The 18,740-nt window shown below is 40.2% G+C and overlaps 1 protein-coding gene across 1 annotated transcript; it reads left to right on the top strand.

Annotated features, from left to right (window-relative positions):
- The first annotated feature begins 6,039 nt into the window (after positions 1 to 6,039).
- LOC124264433 (EGF domain-specific O-linked N-acetylglucosamine transferase-like) lies at positions 6,040 to 18,031 on the top strand. Its single transcript, XM_046699177.1, has 7 exons — positions 6,040 to 6,140; positions 7,305 to 7,395; positions 8,203 to 8,275; positions 9,810 to 9,896; positions 12,124 to 12,192; positions 12,583 to 12,641; positions 17,935 to 18,031. Exons 2-7 carry the CDS (start codon positions 7,337 to 7,339, stop codon positions 18,029 to 18,031), a joined length of 444 nt encoding a protein of 147 aa, XP_046555133.1. The 5' UTR covers positions 6,040 to 6,140; positions 7,305 to 7,336.
- Positions 18,032 to 18,740: the final 709 nt, after the last annotated feature.

Raw genomic sequence — 18,740 nt, 5'->3', positions numbered from 1 at the left:
CAAGGTATACATGGTAAATATCCTCACTTACTGAACCACATAATGTACATAGGTCATTATCTATCAATTTCATTTTTAGAAGTTCTCGTTTAGTGTAAATGACTCTGTACAAAAACATATATTGAACATCTAATAGTTTCTGTGTCTTTAGTGCATTGTCTATATTGTGAAAATATGGTTTTCCAATTTATCAAATCATTTAGTTCCCGTTCCATTTGAGGACACACATTCGGAATGTTATAGTAAGATACAAAATTATCATAGAATATCCTTTGAACCTTTACTAGGTTTAATCAAATCGTTCAAGGAGAGCACACAGATAACGACGGTATATTAAAATTGTTGTTTGTTCGTATAACTCAACGAACAGTACAGTACCCTTAATGCCAAATTTTGCTTTAAGTTCTGCAAATGTTAGAAATGCTTGGTTTTTTGTGTTGTTGTTGTTGTTTTTGTTGTTTTTGGAGGAGGGGTTAGGGAGAGAAGAGATGTGGATAATCGTGGATAAAAAGCTAAACTTTTAATGACGGTTATTTTCCCTATCAACGTTAAATTACGTCTTTACCAATTCAGTAGAATTCTTTTTATATTTTCGAGTCTCTTTCTATCTATTGATTACCCATAGGTTTTCTAAAATGAGCATTTAATTTGATTCCCAATACGTCGAAATTCTCATTATTCCAATCCAGCTTATAGTCCTGGGATGATAGAACTATTTTACTACCTGCCATTGAGCCTAGCCATACTGCTTTTGTTTTATCAATATTTATTTTCAAACCTGACACCTTGTAAAGGAAAGCAAAGTTTTCATAGCTTCATTAAGAGAGGTTTCGGAACCGTCCTAAAAATAATTCAGTGTCGTCTGCATATGACCAATAACATGCTCGATGTCGTGTTTAAAACAATTCCTTGTATTCTGTGGTTGTCTCTGATCATTATTCCTAGTATTTCTGCTACCAATAAGAATAACTATATGGAGATATGGGATCACCCTGTCCACATCCCCTTTCATTATCGAAAAACGTGGACAAGTGACCATTCTGTATCATACACGAGGATGCATTAGATATCAATATGTTAACCCATCTTTGAATGTTACTTCCCAAAATCTTAATGAATTATTTTGACACTGTGTCGAAACTTTTTCAAAGTCAATTAAGATTAGTAAACCTTTTATGTTTTGCCTTTTAGTTTCAAACATAATGTCATAGAGAAGTTTTCCGTAAAGCAAGGATTCCTGTTTGATTTTCGTTTATGAGAAAATTCAAAGTCTTTTTAATCCTGTTTGTTATACAAGTACTTATAACTTTATACAATGCGTTTAGGAGAGGGATAGGTCGCCAAGTCTTTAGATATCTTCTAACCTTACCTGGTTTAGGGATACATGTAATTACTCCTCTAATCATTGTCGTTGTCATAGATTCTGGTTGAAAGTTTCTTTTATATATCGGTGAATCCAAATTTTCAGATTGTTCCTGAAATATTTGAAGAATTCGATAGGGAAACCATCTAAACCTGGACTTTTGTTATTTTTCATTGATTTAAAAGCATGCTTAAGTTCTTCAACACTAATGTCGCGCTCTAGTTTATTTGACTGTTCTTTATTCAAAAGGAGTAGCAATATTTTCGAATACAACTTTAAATGTCTTCATCTATGTCACAATTTATACGGGTTTTACATAAAATCGTTTTTCGTTCCACTATTATTTCTCGTCCATCTGCTATTTCATCTCCATTATCAATAATGAGGGAGTACATAAGTTTGTTTGTATAGTTTCTATTTTCCAAATGACAAAATAATTTGTAGGTTTATCCCCTTCTTCAGACCACTGGATTCTATTTCTAATTTGGATTCCTTTCATTTCTTCTTCTTTTATATTTTCCAATTCATTTTTACATTTAGATAAAATCATCAAGAAGTGTTTCATTAAGGTTTTGGAAGTTACTTCTTATCTCATCTTCTATATGACATATATTCCCCTCTAGTTCTTTTTTTATATTTTGTTGTTCTGCTTTTCTTAAGATATGAAGACTATGAGATGGATTTTTCCTCTAAGTTTCATTAAAAATGTCTCTAAAAATAAAGAGTGTCACTGATAGTCAAACGTAAGTGTTCATCATTAATCTCGTATAAATTTACATCTGAATATGCTTAGGGTCTGCGTATTCCCATTTTGGTTTCATTAAGTAAGTCAGTTACTAGTGTTATATATTCCTCTCGTCTCAATAATGATGTGTTAAACTTCCAATAGCCGCGTCCCTTTTCCTTATTTGTTTGTGTAGTTAAATATGACGTTACTGCAGAATGGTCACTTTTATAACCAGTTATAATGGATATCTTACTATTTATGTTAAAGAGGTCTTCAGTTACCAAGAAGAAATCTAATCTGGCTTGTTTGGCGAGGATTCTTTTTCCACCATGTATACTGTTTTCTTTAGGGTGTAACTCTCTCCATGCGTCTATTAAGTTTAAATTTTCTGTTTGGTCCAAGACAGTCTTACGAGCATGTGGGTTATTGATGTGTTTATAGTTTTCGAGGTCTATGGAGGGGTCTTGGACAAGATTCCAATCTCCGCACACTGCAATTGAATCGTTACCCATATTTACAATCTTATCAAATAAAGATACAAGACAGACAAGACAAGAATTTTATTGTATTCAAGGCCTCCGGCCCATATACAGTTTACAGAGTTGTACATAAGTATTTTTACAAGAAGTTGTAACTAATGTTTCAACAATTCATCTCTTAACTTACTGGAGTGTTATATAAACAATGACAGATTTCTAATATTTTGTTCATTGCAAGAACATAATAGTGATTTAAAATCTACATCGGTTTTTTTTACAGGTAATAATTTTGACAAATAAAGATACATAAAGGAAGGACTATCAGATAAATTTGTAAGATTTTAATCTTATGTCATCAACAGCTATATCTAAAATTATGTAATTTCCATTTTCGTCTTGAGAAACATTGTGTATTTTCATATTCAAAGTTATTATTTAGAAGAATGGCTACACCTCTTGAGTTTGACTTATATGGAGCAATGACACATTCTAAACCCCATTCATTTCTCATTGTGTTCTCATACTCTGCAGAAATATATGTATGTCTTGTAAACATATGATAGAGAAGTTCTTTTTCTATATAAATTCATGACTTCTTTACGTTTACCTTTATCGGCTAGAGCCTCTACAATTACCTGAAACTATGCTAATTTTGTTATTTGTATCCATAGTTAAAGAATCTTAGGAGTAATCGTAACTTGTCTGGTCGTAAATGGTGTTTCTGTATCCAAGTGAAAGTGTTTTCGTTTAATTATAACATAAGGTAATAAAGAAAATAAGAACAAAGAAAATTCCGTGGTTGCCACGAGAGCAATATCTCTGAAGGAGTAGAATAAACACACACACACACACACACACACACACACACACACACACACACACATGGTTAAAACAAAACCAATTTATGGCACTCAAGTGGTACCATTAGGGTCCCTTAGATTTTCACATAAACACCTTTGAAATTTTGAAATCATGCGTCCATATTAGAACATTTTACCCTCAGCCAAATCTCGTAATAATTAGTAAACATACATTATGTCAAATACGCTTCTTTATCACCAGTCAATGTTATATTTATATCCGTGTCTAAAACTTCTTCAGCTATCGCCAGACGTATTAAAGAGTGGTCAGATTAATTGGTCATTGCCGGCTGGACAAGGCTGGCCTCGCCCAGAAGGACAACACTGGATTCCTCCTGTCGTCTTGGTCAGTATGCCAAAACCATGCTTTTTAGCCCACTGACAGCCTCCTCTCCAGGTTAGATAGTATACCGACTATAAAAGTGTGGTTTCCATCCATGCCGAAGAATGCTGAAACTTTGAGTTACGTTTTGGCTGGCCTAACGAGTCTATGCGTAGCCCAATCAAAATCGAGAAACGAAATCGAAATCGTAGACTGCCGTATAGATTGCGATCGACTGCTGGATAACGTCATCGGGGCGTCGACAGATAGTTTCCAGTGCCTAGATTTTCGTAGCTCTGTTAGCGCTAAGATAATCGTAAGTTAGTGTTAATGGCACTTATGACCATCTTAGTGCTATGAGAGCTTCCAAAAATCAAGAGCCCAGATCTATTTGTTTCTGAATTAACTGCTACAATTGTACCGCTGCATTTCGCACTGATGATGCGAGGACGCTTTTTTTCCAATATGTTTAAAAAAAAAATGCACATGACATGAGGAGGATCAATCTGACTGGTTAATAGAAGGGACATCTAAGGGACAGAACTGTTTATAGCAACCAGTGGCGAACGCAAGATAGAGCCACGTAATTTCAGCCGACTTTATCAAAGTGAGTGAATATTTAGCCACAATCAGGGGTAATACACTAATGTAATTTTATTTATTTTGTACATGTTATTATATTATATTTTTATTATATTTGTCGACATAGAACAGGAATGAAATGAATGATTGAATGAATGAATACTCGCCTTTTACGCCGAATCGGCAATTTTCCAGCTATTCTCGGCCGCAGGAAAGGAAAAAAGAACTGGAGTATCACAGAGATTGATTTAGAGATAAATATGTAATCATTGAAATATTATAAATCAAAACGATACGATATAAACATGAGCTATAGATGTCCAGCAGCCAAACTTTGGCCACCCCTATACTGACCATAGGGACTAACGCTACTTCTGCTAATTGCATGGTACCCCAGCTGAATTTGGATAGGCTGGCTGAGCATGTTTTCGCCGCACTCCAGCTATAGGGCGGCGGTCTATAAATAATCGAGTCTGGACCAGGCAATCTGGTGATCAACTACATGAGCATCGATCTGCACCAATTACCCCAGTTGCATCTACACCATCACTCAGTCAACTGTCGAGGTATTAGATGATTATTCAAAACTGTCAAAACTACCAAGAATACTACGATGAAACAAAGGAGAAAATGCTAAAACGGGACTTCGATTAAAGGCGGAAACTGGACTCTGTTGACCCTCTAGACCCCCTATAACAATGTCGTCTTACATGGAATGACATTCACCAGATTCTGTACAAATGGTTGTTCTCTCTACTCAGGTATCATGAAATGGAACATTTCACCTCACTTACTTCTCGCCCACTAAAATCCGGCAAAATGTGATGTCATTATCGACAAACCAACATTCATTATGAAGCCCGGACGCAGGTAGGTGAACGATTGTTTCCATATACACTGCTTCCCTCTTGGATCAGAAAATAGCATGAGGAAATTCGAAGAACTGGTCTACTTTCGAAAAGGCGATGGCAACGCTTAAACATTTGCGTAGCAAACTATGGGTTAAAAACGAACTCAAAGCGACCATAAATTTTAGTTAAATTTTTAATGTTGTACGCAGTTCGTATAAAATATACAGCACAAACGGCAGCGATTAAAAACAACAACCCAAGACAACCAGAACTTGTATTTCGACACCGGTTGTTTGTTACTGGTCTTCTGACTGGTTTCATGTCTAGAAACTTGAGTGAGTTGGTTGGTTGTTGTTTAACGCCACACTCAGCAGTATTCAAAGCTATATCGCGTCGGTCTGTAAATAATCGAGTCTAGACCAGACAATTCAGTGATCAACAACATGAGCATCGATCTACGCAATGGGATGTTTGACATGTGTCAACTAAGTGCCAGCGAGCCTGACCAATTGATCCCGTTAGTCGCTTCGTACAACAAGCATGGGTTGCTAAAGATCAATTCCAACCCCGTTCTTCACGGGTCCACGAGTAATTAAGATGAGTGTAACGCCTTTTATACAGTAGATTCCAGCCACTCGCTGTATATTTTTTCGTCGAAATGTAGATAAGGGAACTACGGTTATAACGAACTAAACTTAGTGGTCCCTTTGAGTTCGTTGGCTAAACCGTAGTTTTATTGTATATGCGAACCAAACCCGTGAATTCCATGAGGCAGACTTATTCAGTCTCGTTAATAAGCGGCAGAATGTATAGTGTTGGTTCTACGACAGTGACATCGTAATCCCGCTTCAGGTGGGAACATGTTCCACCACTTCTGCGACTTCGTTAACCTCTACATCAGTCAGCATCTCAACAACTCCTTCTCCACTGACGTCAACATCCTTGTGTGGGACACGGTGAGTACATCTTTGTTGGTTTGACGCCGCACTCAGCAATGGTATTCCAGCTCTTAACATATCCTAACATTCTTAATTGTCGCACTTTAGATCTTCGTAGGGGTAACAATAATTATAGCATTGGTATATACTAAACTCATTTGTTGACATCTAAAATCGATTGTATTTCAATAAATATTTTATGACATCTTGAAATCCAATTTCATCTAATGGCAATCTAATGGCACTTCTAATGGCAATCTAATGGCACATCTAACGTCACATCTAATGGCGCATCTAATGGCATCTAATGGCACATCTAATGTCACGTCTAATGGCACATCTAATGGCAATCTAACGCATCTAATGGCACATCTAATGGCACATCTAATGGCAATCTAATGGCACATCTATTGGCACATCTAATGGCACTTCTAATGGCACATCTAATGTCACGTCTAATGGCACATCTAATGACAATCTAACGTCACATCTAACGTCACATCTAATGGCACATCTAATGTCACGTCTTATGGCACATCTAATGACAATCTAACGTCACATCTAATGGCATCTAATGGCAATCTAATGGCACATCTAACGTCACATCTAATGGCATCTAATGGCAATCTAATGGCACATCTGATGTCACATCTCTACTGGCAGCCCATGTCATTGACGATGAGTGACAATGACATTGAATATCACCCAGTCGGGGTGGGTGGCCAAGTCGTCTTAGAATAGACTGAGTGGCGTCCTTGGGAACATCAGAAACCAATGACTCTGAGTTCGAATCCAGGTTCCTCCGATTCTGCTTCTAGATTTGTCAGGGCAATGCCCTAACTCGTTGGTTTCACCAGAGTGGTAATCGTCTGAGACTTGCGTACACTTCGGGCCTTCCTCCCACATTCCCAATTGCGCAAATCGATGCTCATGCTGTTGACCACTGGATTGTCTGGTTCAGACTCGATTATTTACAGACCGCCTTCATATAGCTGGAATATTGTTGAATGCAGCGTAAATCTAAACTCACTGACTTACTCTTCCACATTCAACAATGTCCACAGAAAAACTGTTAAAGGCAACATTGAACCCAACTTACTCTATCAATCAATAAGAATCGCCTCAACATACGCTTGATAATTTCTAGTTGAACTTCTAGAAAGCATTGAACCTGTCTTCCAGTCTCGCAAGTACATGGAACTCTTCGGGGAGACATGGGTCGCCTTTTACTGATCACCCGCGCCTTATGCTGGTTGACCTTGAAGGGAAAAGAGTAAGTGCCTTTATATCTGTGGACAAATTGTTTTCATATACTTCTTTTGAGAATCTTATATTTCCACGAAACAGTACATTTCATTGGACAATTCAATCACGTGATTGACAGTGATCGCGAATTTTAACTCGTCACGTGATCAGTATTGATATGTCACGTGATTAATAGACTCTCGTCTGCTGGAAAACAAGATGGCGTCTGGCCGTAACATATCTGTTGGCAGTTTACTGTGTCACTAAAGTGGGGGCACTTTAAAGGCTTTGGTATTTTTAGAAGGGTATCGTCGGACTGGGTTGGTAAATTATAAAGAACGTTTCCTTTGTCACAACGAAGATCGAAGTAAATACCTTTCTTAGTGAGTTTGCCCGTTAGTTATTCCTCATCTCTTCGAATGGTCGGGTTCGATTCCCTATATGGGTACAGCTTCTGCTGCCAGTTATTGACATCAAGCTCCTTCATCATATTTCCAATTATTTTAACTGATTTAATTGATGTTTGCATTTTAGCAACAGAAATCTGATCAGATTGCTATGTTAAAGAGGGATATTCTTCTTCTTTCTGTAATGCCTCTAAAACAAATGCTTGGTGGTTTTTGCCTTCCATTTTGGGTTAGAGAGGGAAAAGGTAACTCTTGCCGATAGACCTGGGTTCGATTCCCCCCAACATGGGTACAATGTGTGAAGCCCATTTCTGGTGTCTCCCACCGTGATATTGCTGGAATATTGCGAAACACGGTGTAAAACCATGCTCACTCACTTCTTAGTTGAACGTATTAAGCATATCAGTCACCAGATGTTTTGTTTTCAGGTTTGTTTCAAGGAAGCCATCTTTTCTTTCCCTGGCCCGGATGACACAGGGGCTGTTCTACGCCCTTCGACCCGTGAGTAAATCGTACGTTAGTCAAAAAGAACCCCGAGCCACTAAGGATTACGGATTTTCCGTGGCGCGGAACTGGAAAATCAATTCATACGTCGAAGAATATCTGTAATCATTCGTAGGTCCTTATTTTTCTTCAATAGACATGGCGATGGGGTAGCCCAAATTGTTTCTGTATGAGTTTCTCTTCAAATCAACTCTGGGGCGATAGGGGTAGCCTAGTGGTTAAATCGTTCGCTCACCACGCCGAAGACCTGGGTTCGATTCCCCACATGGGTACAGTGAGTGAGTGAGTATTGTTTTACTCCGCTTTTAGCAATATTCCAGCAATATCACGGCGGGGAAACCAGAACTGGGCTTCACATATTGTACCCATGTGGGGAATCGAACCCGGGTCTTCGGTGTGACGAGCGGGCGCCTTAACCACTAAGGCTACCCACAAGCCTCCCACATGGGTACAATATATGCAGCCCATTTCTGGTGTCACCCGCCGTGATGTTGCTGGAATATTGCTAAAAGCGGCGTAAAACCAAAAACCATTCACTCACTCTTAGCGCATGGGCTCGCTCGGCAGTTGCCGGATCCCAACTTAGAGCGCCACACTGTTGATTCATTCCTGAACAGCATGTCTTTTATTGTTTGAACACTGCTTTGTTCGAAGTAACAAAAAATATATGTTTAATTCTATAGCCCATTTAATTTTTATTCCTGTGAGTGGTTGTGGTAGCGGTCCAATGCACTGCTTGGCCCGGAGGGTGTAATGCTGTAAAGACGGCTGTGTCCCTGCTTTTAACCTGTGACTAACGCTTTTATGTTTGACCCCCCGCATAACATGTATGTGACCTCGATGAGATGCCGGGTTCCCAGCAACCTCTGCTTGTCGAAAGAGGCGACAGTTAGAGCGAGTTCTCGGTGACTTGGTTCATTGTGGTGACGGTTGGGTGTAGCCCAGTGGTTAAAGCGTTCGCTCGTCACACAGAAGACCCGGGTTCGATTCCCCACATGGGTATAGCGTGGGAAGACAATTGTGTATCCACGCTGTGATATTACTGGAATATTGCTAAAAGCGGAAGAAAACGGTTTGTCTGGTCCAAACTCCAAATTATATAGAGACCGCCCTTATGTATGTGGCATACTGCAGGGACAAGCAACTGTATATAAGTAGTACTTTCGAGCCAAGATGAATGCTTATTAAAATCACTCCGTTTAAATCCAAAGATGGAGATTATATACAGTAAGTTGATGAATTATGTTTTTTATATGAATTTGAACTTTAAATCCTTAGGACGTTTCTATTTTATGATGGAATTGTTATTTTTAACCCCTCAACCACCGCCGCCACAAAGCTGGAATATTACTATCTGTAACTGTATACAAGCAAATTATCACATCAACATATACAGAAATGTATGTGATTTTCTGCGAACCCGGGTCTTTAGAGTGACGAACGAACGAACGCTTTAACCACTAGGCTAGCCTCACTTCTTGTATTTGTAATATAGAACACAAACACAGTCCGTTACTACACTGTTTTCCAGGTGAATAACTGCTACAACAGCGGGTTGATGAGGGCGTTCTCCCAGCACATCCTCCACAGACTGGGGGTACGTCAACACGGACCTCTGGTACGTCAAGCTGTTTCACAGACGCACATACTGACATTCACATTCACCTCTATACTAGTGTTGGGAATTGGATGAAATCTCACAATTGATGATTGGTTCACTACCAACGACCGATCATCGAAAAAAATTGATTAGCGTCATTTTTCAGATTTTCCTATTCAAGTTGACCTTGCAGATAAGCATAACATGGTTGCCTGTTGTTGTTTTGGGTTTGTTTGGTTTTTTTTGTCTAGGTTTTTTTTTTTTTTTTTTTCCTTTTGTTTTGTTTTTAGTTAGAAACTTGCATAATGCGTTTGCAAATGTCACATCCAATGCAAAATGATGCAACTTTAAAGTGATGACTAATATATCATTAACATAAACTTTAAGAGTCTTTAAGAAATATTCAGTTATGACTTCAGTAAGTGAAGTGAGTTTACTAAGAATTAAACACGTTTCCGGGCCCTGACAACTTCTATGATATGTTCCAGTGTCAAATGTTTCAAACACTAAAAAAGTAGTTCCAAAATCGTTTGTGTTCGATTATGAGAAAATGTGATCGATTGCTTGGTCGTTTGGTCACTGCGACCAATCTTCGATTATTTCAATTAATCGGACCACCGCTACTCTATACACGTGTGCGCATACACGTCCGAAAAAAACAGACGCCAATTTGAATTGTCTACGCTGGAGATACAGACTAAAATGGGTTAATAAGGCGGTTCGTTTTGGCTTCTCTGGACCACACACCTATCTCAAGAATGACTTAGATTGCGATTTTGTGCTCCAATGTGGAAACGTGATCATGCTGTCCACCACTGGTTTGTCTGATACGTTTGTCAACATGATCTCAGTCCCTATATATTTGAGTGCGTGAATGTTGTTTTACGCCGCACCAGCAGCTCCACGTTAGCGTAGCTGCTTGTAATTATCCGAACTAATGTTGTTCTGAGTGCTAGCGGGGCGGTGGGGTAGCCTAGTGGTTAAAGCGTTGACTCGTCACGCCGAAGACCCGGGTTCGAATCCCCACATGGGTACAATGAGTGAAGCCCATTTCTGGTGTTCCCCGCCGTGATGTTGCTGGAATATTGCTAAAAGCGGCGTAAAACCAAACTCAGTCAGTCAGTCAGTCTGAGTGCTAACCCACTGATAGACTGTGGCAATTTATCCCGGATGTCCCACTCACACATAGGACACTGTTTCCGAACAGACCTGTGTCCTATTTCTTGTATCCCAAACACCAGACAAGGGTAACAAATACCGTTTTTGCTATGACGATCGAACGTGCCAATGTGGCTCCCTGGGCAGACACTCTGCTACAGGCGTAGGCGGTCCCAGCTGTGGGTGGCAAACACTGTTTGATATACATGCAGATTGTTTGTTGTTTAACGCTCACTCAGCAATATTTCAGCTCTATGCCAGCTGTAAGCAATCAAGTCTGGACCAGACAAGCCAGTGATCAACATCATGAGCGTCAATCTACGCAATTGGGATACGATAAAATGTGTCAACCAAGTCAGCGGCCTGACCACTCGATCCCGTTAGTCGCCTCTTACGACAAGCACGGGTTGCTGAAGACCAGTTATAACCCGGATCTTCACGGGTCTGTGGTTGACAAACACACTGATATATAGTGTTAGAGCAAACATGCGAGACGCGGCGGCACCGGAATGAGCTGACTCAGCAGTTCAGCACATCACCCCATACAGCAGCAGTCTCACAACGTGATCAACTTCAGATGTGTCCCATTACAAAATGTGTACACGCACAGTCTGAGGATACAGCGTCGAAACTCGTGACTACACCGATACAAGCATGCAACAGTTGTGAAAACATGTGACGTGAAGAACATGCGCCAAGATCTCTGACCTTCAGGGTTCGAGGCTGTTGCGCCAACACTTCGTACATTTACGTAAATGAAATGATTCCGGAATTTCTATGTATTTGCTCTGTGTACATCTCTAAATTATATCCCTACATAATTAAACTGTTTGAATCCATATATTATTATTCGTATCGAATCAAAATGAGGAGACTTTTGCCTATAGTATTTAATACCTTTGCTCCAATTTCAAAATCATCAACGGTTCGAATACTTAAATATAAGCGTTATTAATTCATGTGTGCCGATGATCATTCATTGAATGTGAAAGGCACATCACACTTCTCTAAAAACATAAAGTGCAACTCTCACAATAATACTAACTATGAGCCCTCAGGAAAGCTACCATATAATTTATCTCAACAGGCGAGGAAAGTACGTGTGACCTTCATGTCTCGAAACACCAGGTACCGGAAGATACGAAATATTGACAAGGTAGGTTGCTGCTGTTGCTGTTGATATTGTTGTTGATGGTGATGATAATGATGATGTCATGGTGGTAGGATGATGATGATTATGATAATGTTACCGATACTATAAGTGTGACACTAATGATGTAGTAAGGTTCCCCAAGGGCCTCCCGACAAAATAGAACTGCTGGTCAGTGTAACTAAGTAGCGCGTTGTTCGTGATATCAGTCACTGGTTTGCGTGGTTCCGATTGAATTATTTATAGCTGGAATAGTGTTCATCACGATGTTACATTAATGATTAACGAGTAATACAGCTCCTAGAATCCTAAATACTTTGTCACAATATATATATATGTATACATATAAAATATAATATAAGGTAACAACTCAAATTTTATTTTAATTCGTTCAAGTTGGAATCCGCCCTGAGGAGTCACTCCGACCTCGACGTGAAAGTAGTTGACTACAACAGGTGAGATTTTACTTTAGGCTACAGAATATGATTTTAAAACAATGGCTACATATTCTACAGAAGAGTGTGTTTACGTATCCCATCTGACTCGTGAAGATCCAGGTTACAATTGATCTTCAGTAACCCATGCTTGTCGTAAGAGGCGACTAACGGGATCGGGTGGCCAGACTCCCTGACTTGGTTGACACATGTCATAGTATCCCAATTGTGTAGATAGATGCTCATGCATCACTGGATTATCTGGTCCAGACTCGATTATTTACTGACCGCCGCCATATAGCTGGAATATTGCTGAATGGCGTAAAACTAAACTCACTCACTCACTACAAAGGTTGCGTTTGTACATTACAACGGTTATCTATCATGAAAGTTACATGGATCAATAAATATGTTGAACATTTGAATGTTAACATGAATAAATAAAATCAACATTCCCAATATTTCCTATGCTTCACTATGTTTGAAGAACGTACGAAAACCTAACCTAAACATTAAACAAAAAACCCTGTGGACAGTTAGTGAAACACTCGACAACTCTGGTAACAATAGGTATGTATTTCATGTGTTCCTTCTAAACATGCCACTTCAGAGATATGGTCTATTATTGAAATGATATGATTTCTTACACACCCGTGTATTAGAAAGTTCCATGTGAGACTGAAACCATGTGTGAAAAATCCCTGGTATCACACGGATACTTTCCAGTATTGTAAGAGATCGATTTCTAATCCCGTGATTGGCTACTCCATGGTGATGACCTAGGGTCAGGTTATGACAGACTACTTTCCAGTCTTGCAAAAAATACCTGACACGATAACGTCAGTGCCTGTCCATTGTGAGATCGATTTGCCTCGTTGTTTCTTTGATGCATTGATGCTCGGAAGATGACATTTTTCACTGATACACATGATGAAGACCCACTTCCAGCTCCGGATACTATGTGATTCAATGTGATCAAATTCACTCATGACAATCTGAACCAAAACACACTCGTTGAAACAATGTACAACATGGTACGTTTTGCAAGGCTTCATGAGTGCAAATGGCGGCACACGTCCTTTCTATTCAATCGAACATGTTCAGGAACGGTTGATCTACACATAAGTCATTGCTCAAGATATTCCTCCGACGCATGATAATGCAAAGTTTATGTCTTGATAACATACAGGATGTAATCAACTCACATTTCATACTGAAAACTGCGTAAATTCCATTACATTCCAAGTGGCAGTTTCTGGCTGGGGAAAACGAGAAGGATGTGGCGAAGAAGAGTAGTCCCCATTGATAGTGAACGTAACCTCAGCAATGTCGCATTCAAGCACACTGGGTGCACCTAATTGCACACAATCAATAGTTTTGGCTCCGGTCGATGGGAGAACATTGAACGTAAAGTGGTACACAAGTACAGATCCCCAATGTGCAGAGATATCCAAAACAATCTTCCGATGACGACAACCACCAAGCGATAACGATGATGTCACACGCTCAAATATTTTTTGCTTGCAAGAATTAAATCATCCACATTGCACGATAACATCATCGTTTTAGAGGGTTTAATTAATTTTCTGTGATGTTATCTAGTTTTCGTTATCACTATTGCTTGATGATGCGAAGAGGTGGCAGAAACTTTTTTGTGGAGGGTCACCATGGGGATGAGTAGTGATTAGGAAGCCAAGTGACGTCACTCATTCATAAACGCTGTGTTGTGTATTATTGCGCAGCTACGATGAGAAAATATGAAATGTCAATCTATTCGACCTTAAAATGGTGCGATTTTATGGTGTGTAAGAAACAGATTATTGTAATTGTGTTATCTGTCAGATACCATTATCTTACAACTCGTTGTAAGATAAATGGTATCTGACAGACACTCGTTTAGTAATCTCTATTTATTACCCACGTGGTCAACGTATGGGTAGTTGCATACTAATCTCGTACGTCACACGAGTGTCGTATCGCGTTGACCTGTGTCGTAACGACTTGACCTGAGATTCTAACGATTTGATTGGATAACCGATGACCTCTCAATTAGGTCACATTCTGACGTAACTATTTTTCATTCATAACAAACACGTGAATTCATTCATTCTACAACTTAAATGCATTGTGGGAATGTAAACATTGCGAACGTTGCCGTGTCGCTGTTTAATTGTGAGTCGAACTGAGACATTATATCCGTCGAAAAACATAAACGCAATGTTTCCACCAGTGATGTTAGCCGAATGAAGCAACTGCAAACCAAGAAACGAGGTGCTACGGAGTAGTTTACTGTAGGAGGCTGTACGAGGCGATGACAACTGACATGCATCGTGACGTCGGTTACCATGGCAGTGACGTCATTAGTGTGACGTCATGCAAATATTGTACTACAGTACAAAACTCTTCCGCAACCTCTTTATGAAACCGGTTTCGGTTTGAAACCAAAACATAACAAAAATACGCTATTTTGTCAATTTAATGCATGTAAGACGTGGGTAATAAATAAAATACCACACTCGGTCTCATTACATACGAATTATACGAAACTCGTGACCTTCCTATGTTATCTGACCTCGCTTTCGCTCGGTCAGATACCATGGGAAGGACACTCGCTTTCGTATAATTCGTATGTAATGAGACCTCGTGTAGTATTCTCTATTTATCATCCAAAACTGTGTTCCAACAGGAGATATCGTTTTGACAGTATATTTTGTACAATGCCCTGACAATGCTATGACGTCATGAACTTGATGACGTCACTATGCTATGTCATCGCTGCACTGCAAGCCTAATGGCAGTACTGTGTTCAGAGATGTACATTAATTTTTCATTGTAAACTAAAGAAGAGTGATTTGCGATGATAAATAGAATCTCACCCTCGGTGATTAAAGTGAAAATATATTTGATATCAAAAGACACTCGGGTGAGATTCTCTATTTGTATCCCCGCCCATATTGTATTGCACGCCAACTCGATTATTTACTGACCACCGCCATAGAGCTTGAATATTGCTGGATGTGGCGTTAAACAACAATCCAACAACCAACAACAGACTCATGCAACATGCAAGAATTCATGTACACTAAAATCTATATATTTACAACATATCTTTCTTCTTCAGAAATATACCGTTTCTGGAGCAATTAGAGGTAAGGGACACTTCGTGCTGAGTTGGTAGCTTTACTCCTGCCCTTGAGGACCGCCTCCGTGGTGTAGTGGTTAGAGCGTCCGCCCTGAGACCGGAAGGTCGCGGGTTCGATCCCCGACCGCGTCATACCAAAAGACGTTAAAATATGGAACTTGCTGGTCCCTGCCTGGCGCTCGGCATTAATGGGTACAACAAGGACTGGTCGGCTCCGGAGTCAGTATAATGTGTCTGAGTGGGGTATTCATGCTTCACTGCGGCATGATATCTCAGTGGGCTAGCACTATACACCAGCTTTAGTCTGGGCTAGTACAAGCAGCCGCACATACACATACACACGCACGCACGTCGTCATATGAGCGAAATATTCTCAAGCACGACGTTAAACCCAATTTCACCTCACATGTCCTTGAGTTTGAAATACACTGAGAGCCTTTTTTAAGAAGCCAAACTGTACATTACTCTGTGTTCACAGCCGTAATGTTGCACAGATATTGCTTAAAGCGGCGTAAAATCATCGCATTTCGTCACGAATAGCGCCATTCGGATGTATAATTGATTGTTGGTCATCATAAGAACACCGAAACGACTGAAAATTAGTGATCGAGTGAGTTTAGTTTTCGCCACTTTTAGCAGTATACCAGCAATATCACGGCGGGGACACCAGAAATGGGCTTCACACATTGTACCCATGTGGGAATCGAACCCGGTTCTTCTGCGTGACGAGCGAATGCTTTAACCACCAGGTTACCCCGCCGCCCGACTGGAAATTAGATTGGTAACATCGCCTTTATCTTTGATTTACCAGATACAGTAGAAATGGCATGCTACACCATCGTACTAGTTCATTAAAGTGAGACCACCTCCGTGGTGTAGTGGAGTAGAGCGTCCGCCCGGAGAGCGGAAGGTCGCGGGTTCGATCCCCGATCGCGTCATACGTTAAAATATGGTACTTGATGGTCCCTGCCTGGCGCTCGGCATTAATGGGTACAACAAGGACTGGTCGGCTCGGAGTCAGCATGATGTGTCTGAGTGGGGTATTTATGCTTCACTGCGGCATGGTATCTCAGTTGGCTAGCACTATAAAACCAGCTTAAGTCTGGGCTAGTACAAGCTGCCGCACATAGACATGCACACGCATGCATGTCGTCATATGAGTGAAATATTCTCCAGCGCGACGACCCAGGTTTCACCTCACCTCATTAAAGCAAGTTCAGCTGTGTGCCATTGGGAAGAAAACAATTGAACGTTTACCGATTCATAATTCACATACTGAACCGGATATAAATAGTGAGTAACAGCAACACTGGTGAAGCAGGACAACACAGTCCCGCCCCTCAAGGAAGCAGGACAACACTGAAGTCCCGCCCTCAAGGAGAACACTAACTTGTAACGGTCCCTCATTCAGCAAGTCAGACCCGTGAAGATGGTTGGTTAGTCATCATATGGTCTTCATGCAACCAATGCTTGTTGAAAGACGACAAACGGGATCGGGTGGTCAGACTCGCTGATATTGCTGAGTTAAACAACAGCCGAACCAACAGAACAAAACAAAATGATCAGCACTTTTAACAAACACTTTTAACCTCATGTGATGATGTACGAAGAACAATGTTACATCACTAACCACCCTGAAGAAGAGCGTTGTACCAGAATAGTTCACCTTAAAATTCATTGAAAAGTTTTTGTAGATTTAATTTTCAATTCTTCTTCAAATACACAATGCCATTTAGAAAGTGGTCAAATGTAACGTATGTTATATTTGGGATTACACTTTCTTAAAGTGCAGAGTCTAATTTTACTTTTCCAGAGATCTGTACTTTACTAAGAAAGTGTAATCCCAAATATAACATATGTTACATTTGACCACTTTCTAAAATGGCATTGTGTATTTCATAGCTTTCGGTCGTGGAGCCGTGCCAAATAACACTTATCAGAGGGGTACACAAAGTCCGCAGTCTAGACTACCAGTTGTCCGACTTCCATTTTGTGGAAGACGCGGTGGCTGAGCGGTCTAGGCGTCTGACTTTGTGTGCTGGCGATTAGGTGCCTGACTCTGAGGGTTGTGGGTTCGAATCCCGGATGGGACTCAACCCAAAAGGTACTAGAATATGTACTTTACTAAGAAAGTGTAATCCCAAATATAACATACGTTAAATTCTTATTCAGATATCCCACAACACTGACATCCCTCATCGGCATCCACGGCGCGGGGCTGACACACATGCTGTTTCTACCGGACTGGGCGGTGGTGTTTGAAATGTAAGTGGTTCAGATTTACAGAAGGATTATAACTGATATGTAATAAATCGCCATAACTCTCCTCTTTAAGTGACCTGTGAAGATCCGGGTTAGAATTGGTCGTCAGCAAGCCATGCTTGTCATAAGAAGCGATTAACGGGATCGGATGTCGGGTTCCTGACATGATTGACACATGTCATTGTATCCTAGTTGTGTAGATCGATGCTCATGCTGTTGATCACTGGATCACTCGATTGTCAAATAAAGTGCAATAGCGACATAGCTACGGGCATATATACTTTGAAGAGAAAAAGATGGCGCGTTAATATAGGAAGGTCAATTCAAACCATTCCAGTGGTGGAAGCGGGGCGGCATGGTAGCCTTGTGGTTAAAGCGTTCACTCGTCACGCCGAAGATCCGGGTTCGATTTCACATGGGTACAATGTGTTATGTGTCCCACGCCATGATATTGCTGGAATATTGCTTAATACTAAACTCACTCACTCGGTGGTGGAGCGTACCACAGATAGGAACCAGTTCTGATGAAAGGTGTGTATGCATTGGGCGTGATGTAATCTCTAGATGAAGAAATAGGGCTGTTTCTATCATTAGTAGACACATCCGTTAAGGAGGTCTCGAAGTCATTGAACATCACAAGATTCTTCTGTGATCTATGGGCTCACATTTCCGGTACATCATATCAAGCCCTGGATTCATTGCGTATAATTTTATTT

Source organism: Haliotis rubra, unplaced genomic scaffold (assembly GCF_003918875.1).
Source record: "Haliotis rubra isolate DU_JTF1 unplaced genomic scaffold, ASM391887v1 Scf923, whole genome shotgun sequence".
NCBI classification, from domain to species: domain Eukaryota; kingdom Metazoa; phylum Mollusca; class Gastropoda; order Lepetellida; family Haliotidae; genus Haliotis; species Haliotis rubra.
Note: the sequence above shows the minus strand (reverse complement) of the source record. Positions and strands in the feature narration are given on the sequence as shown.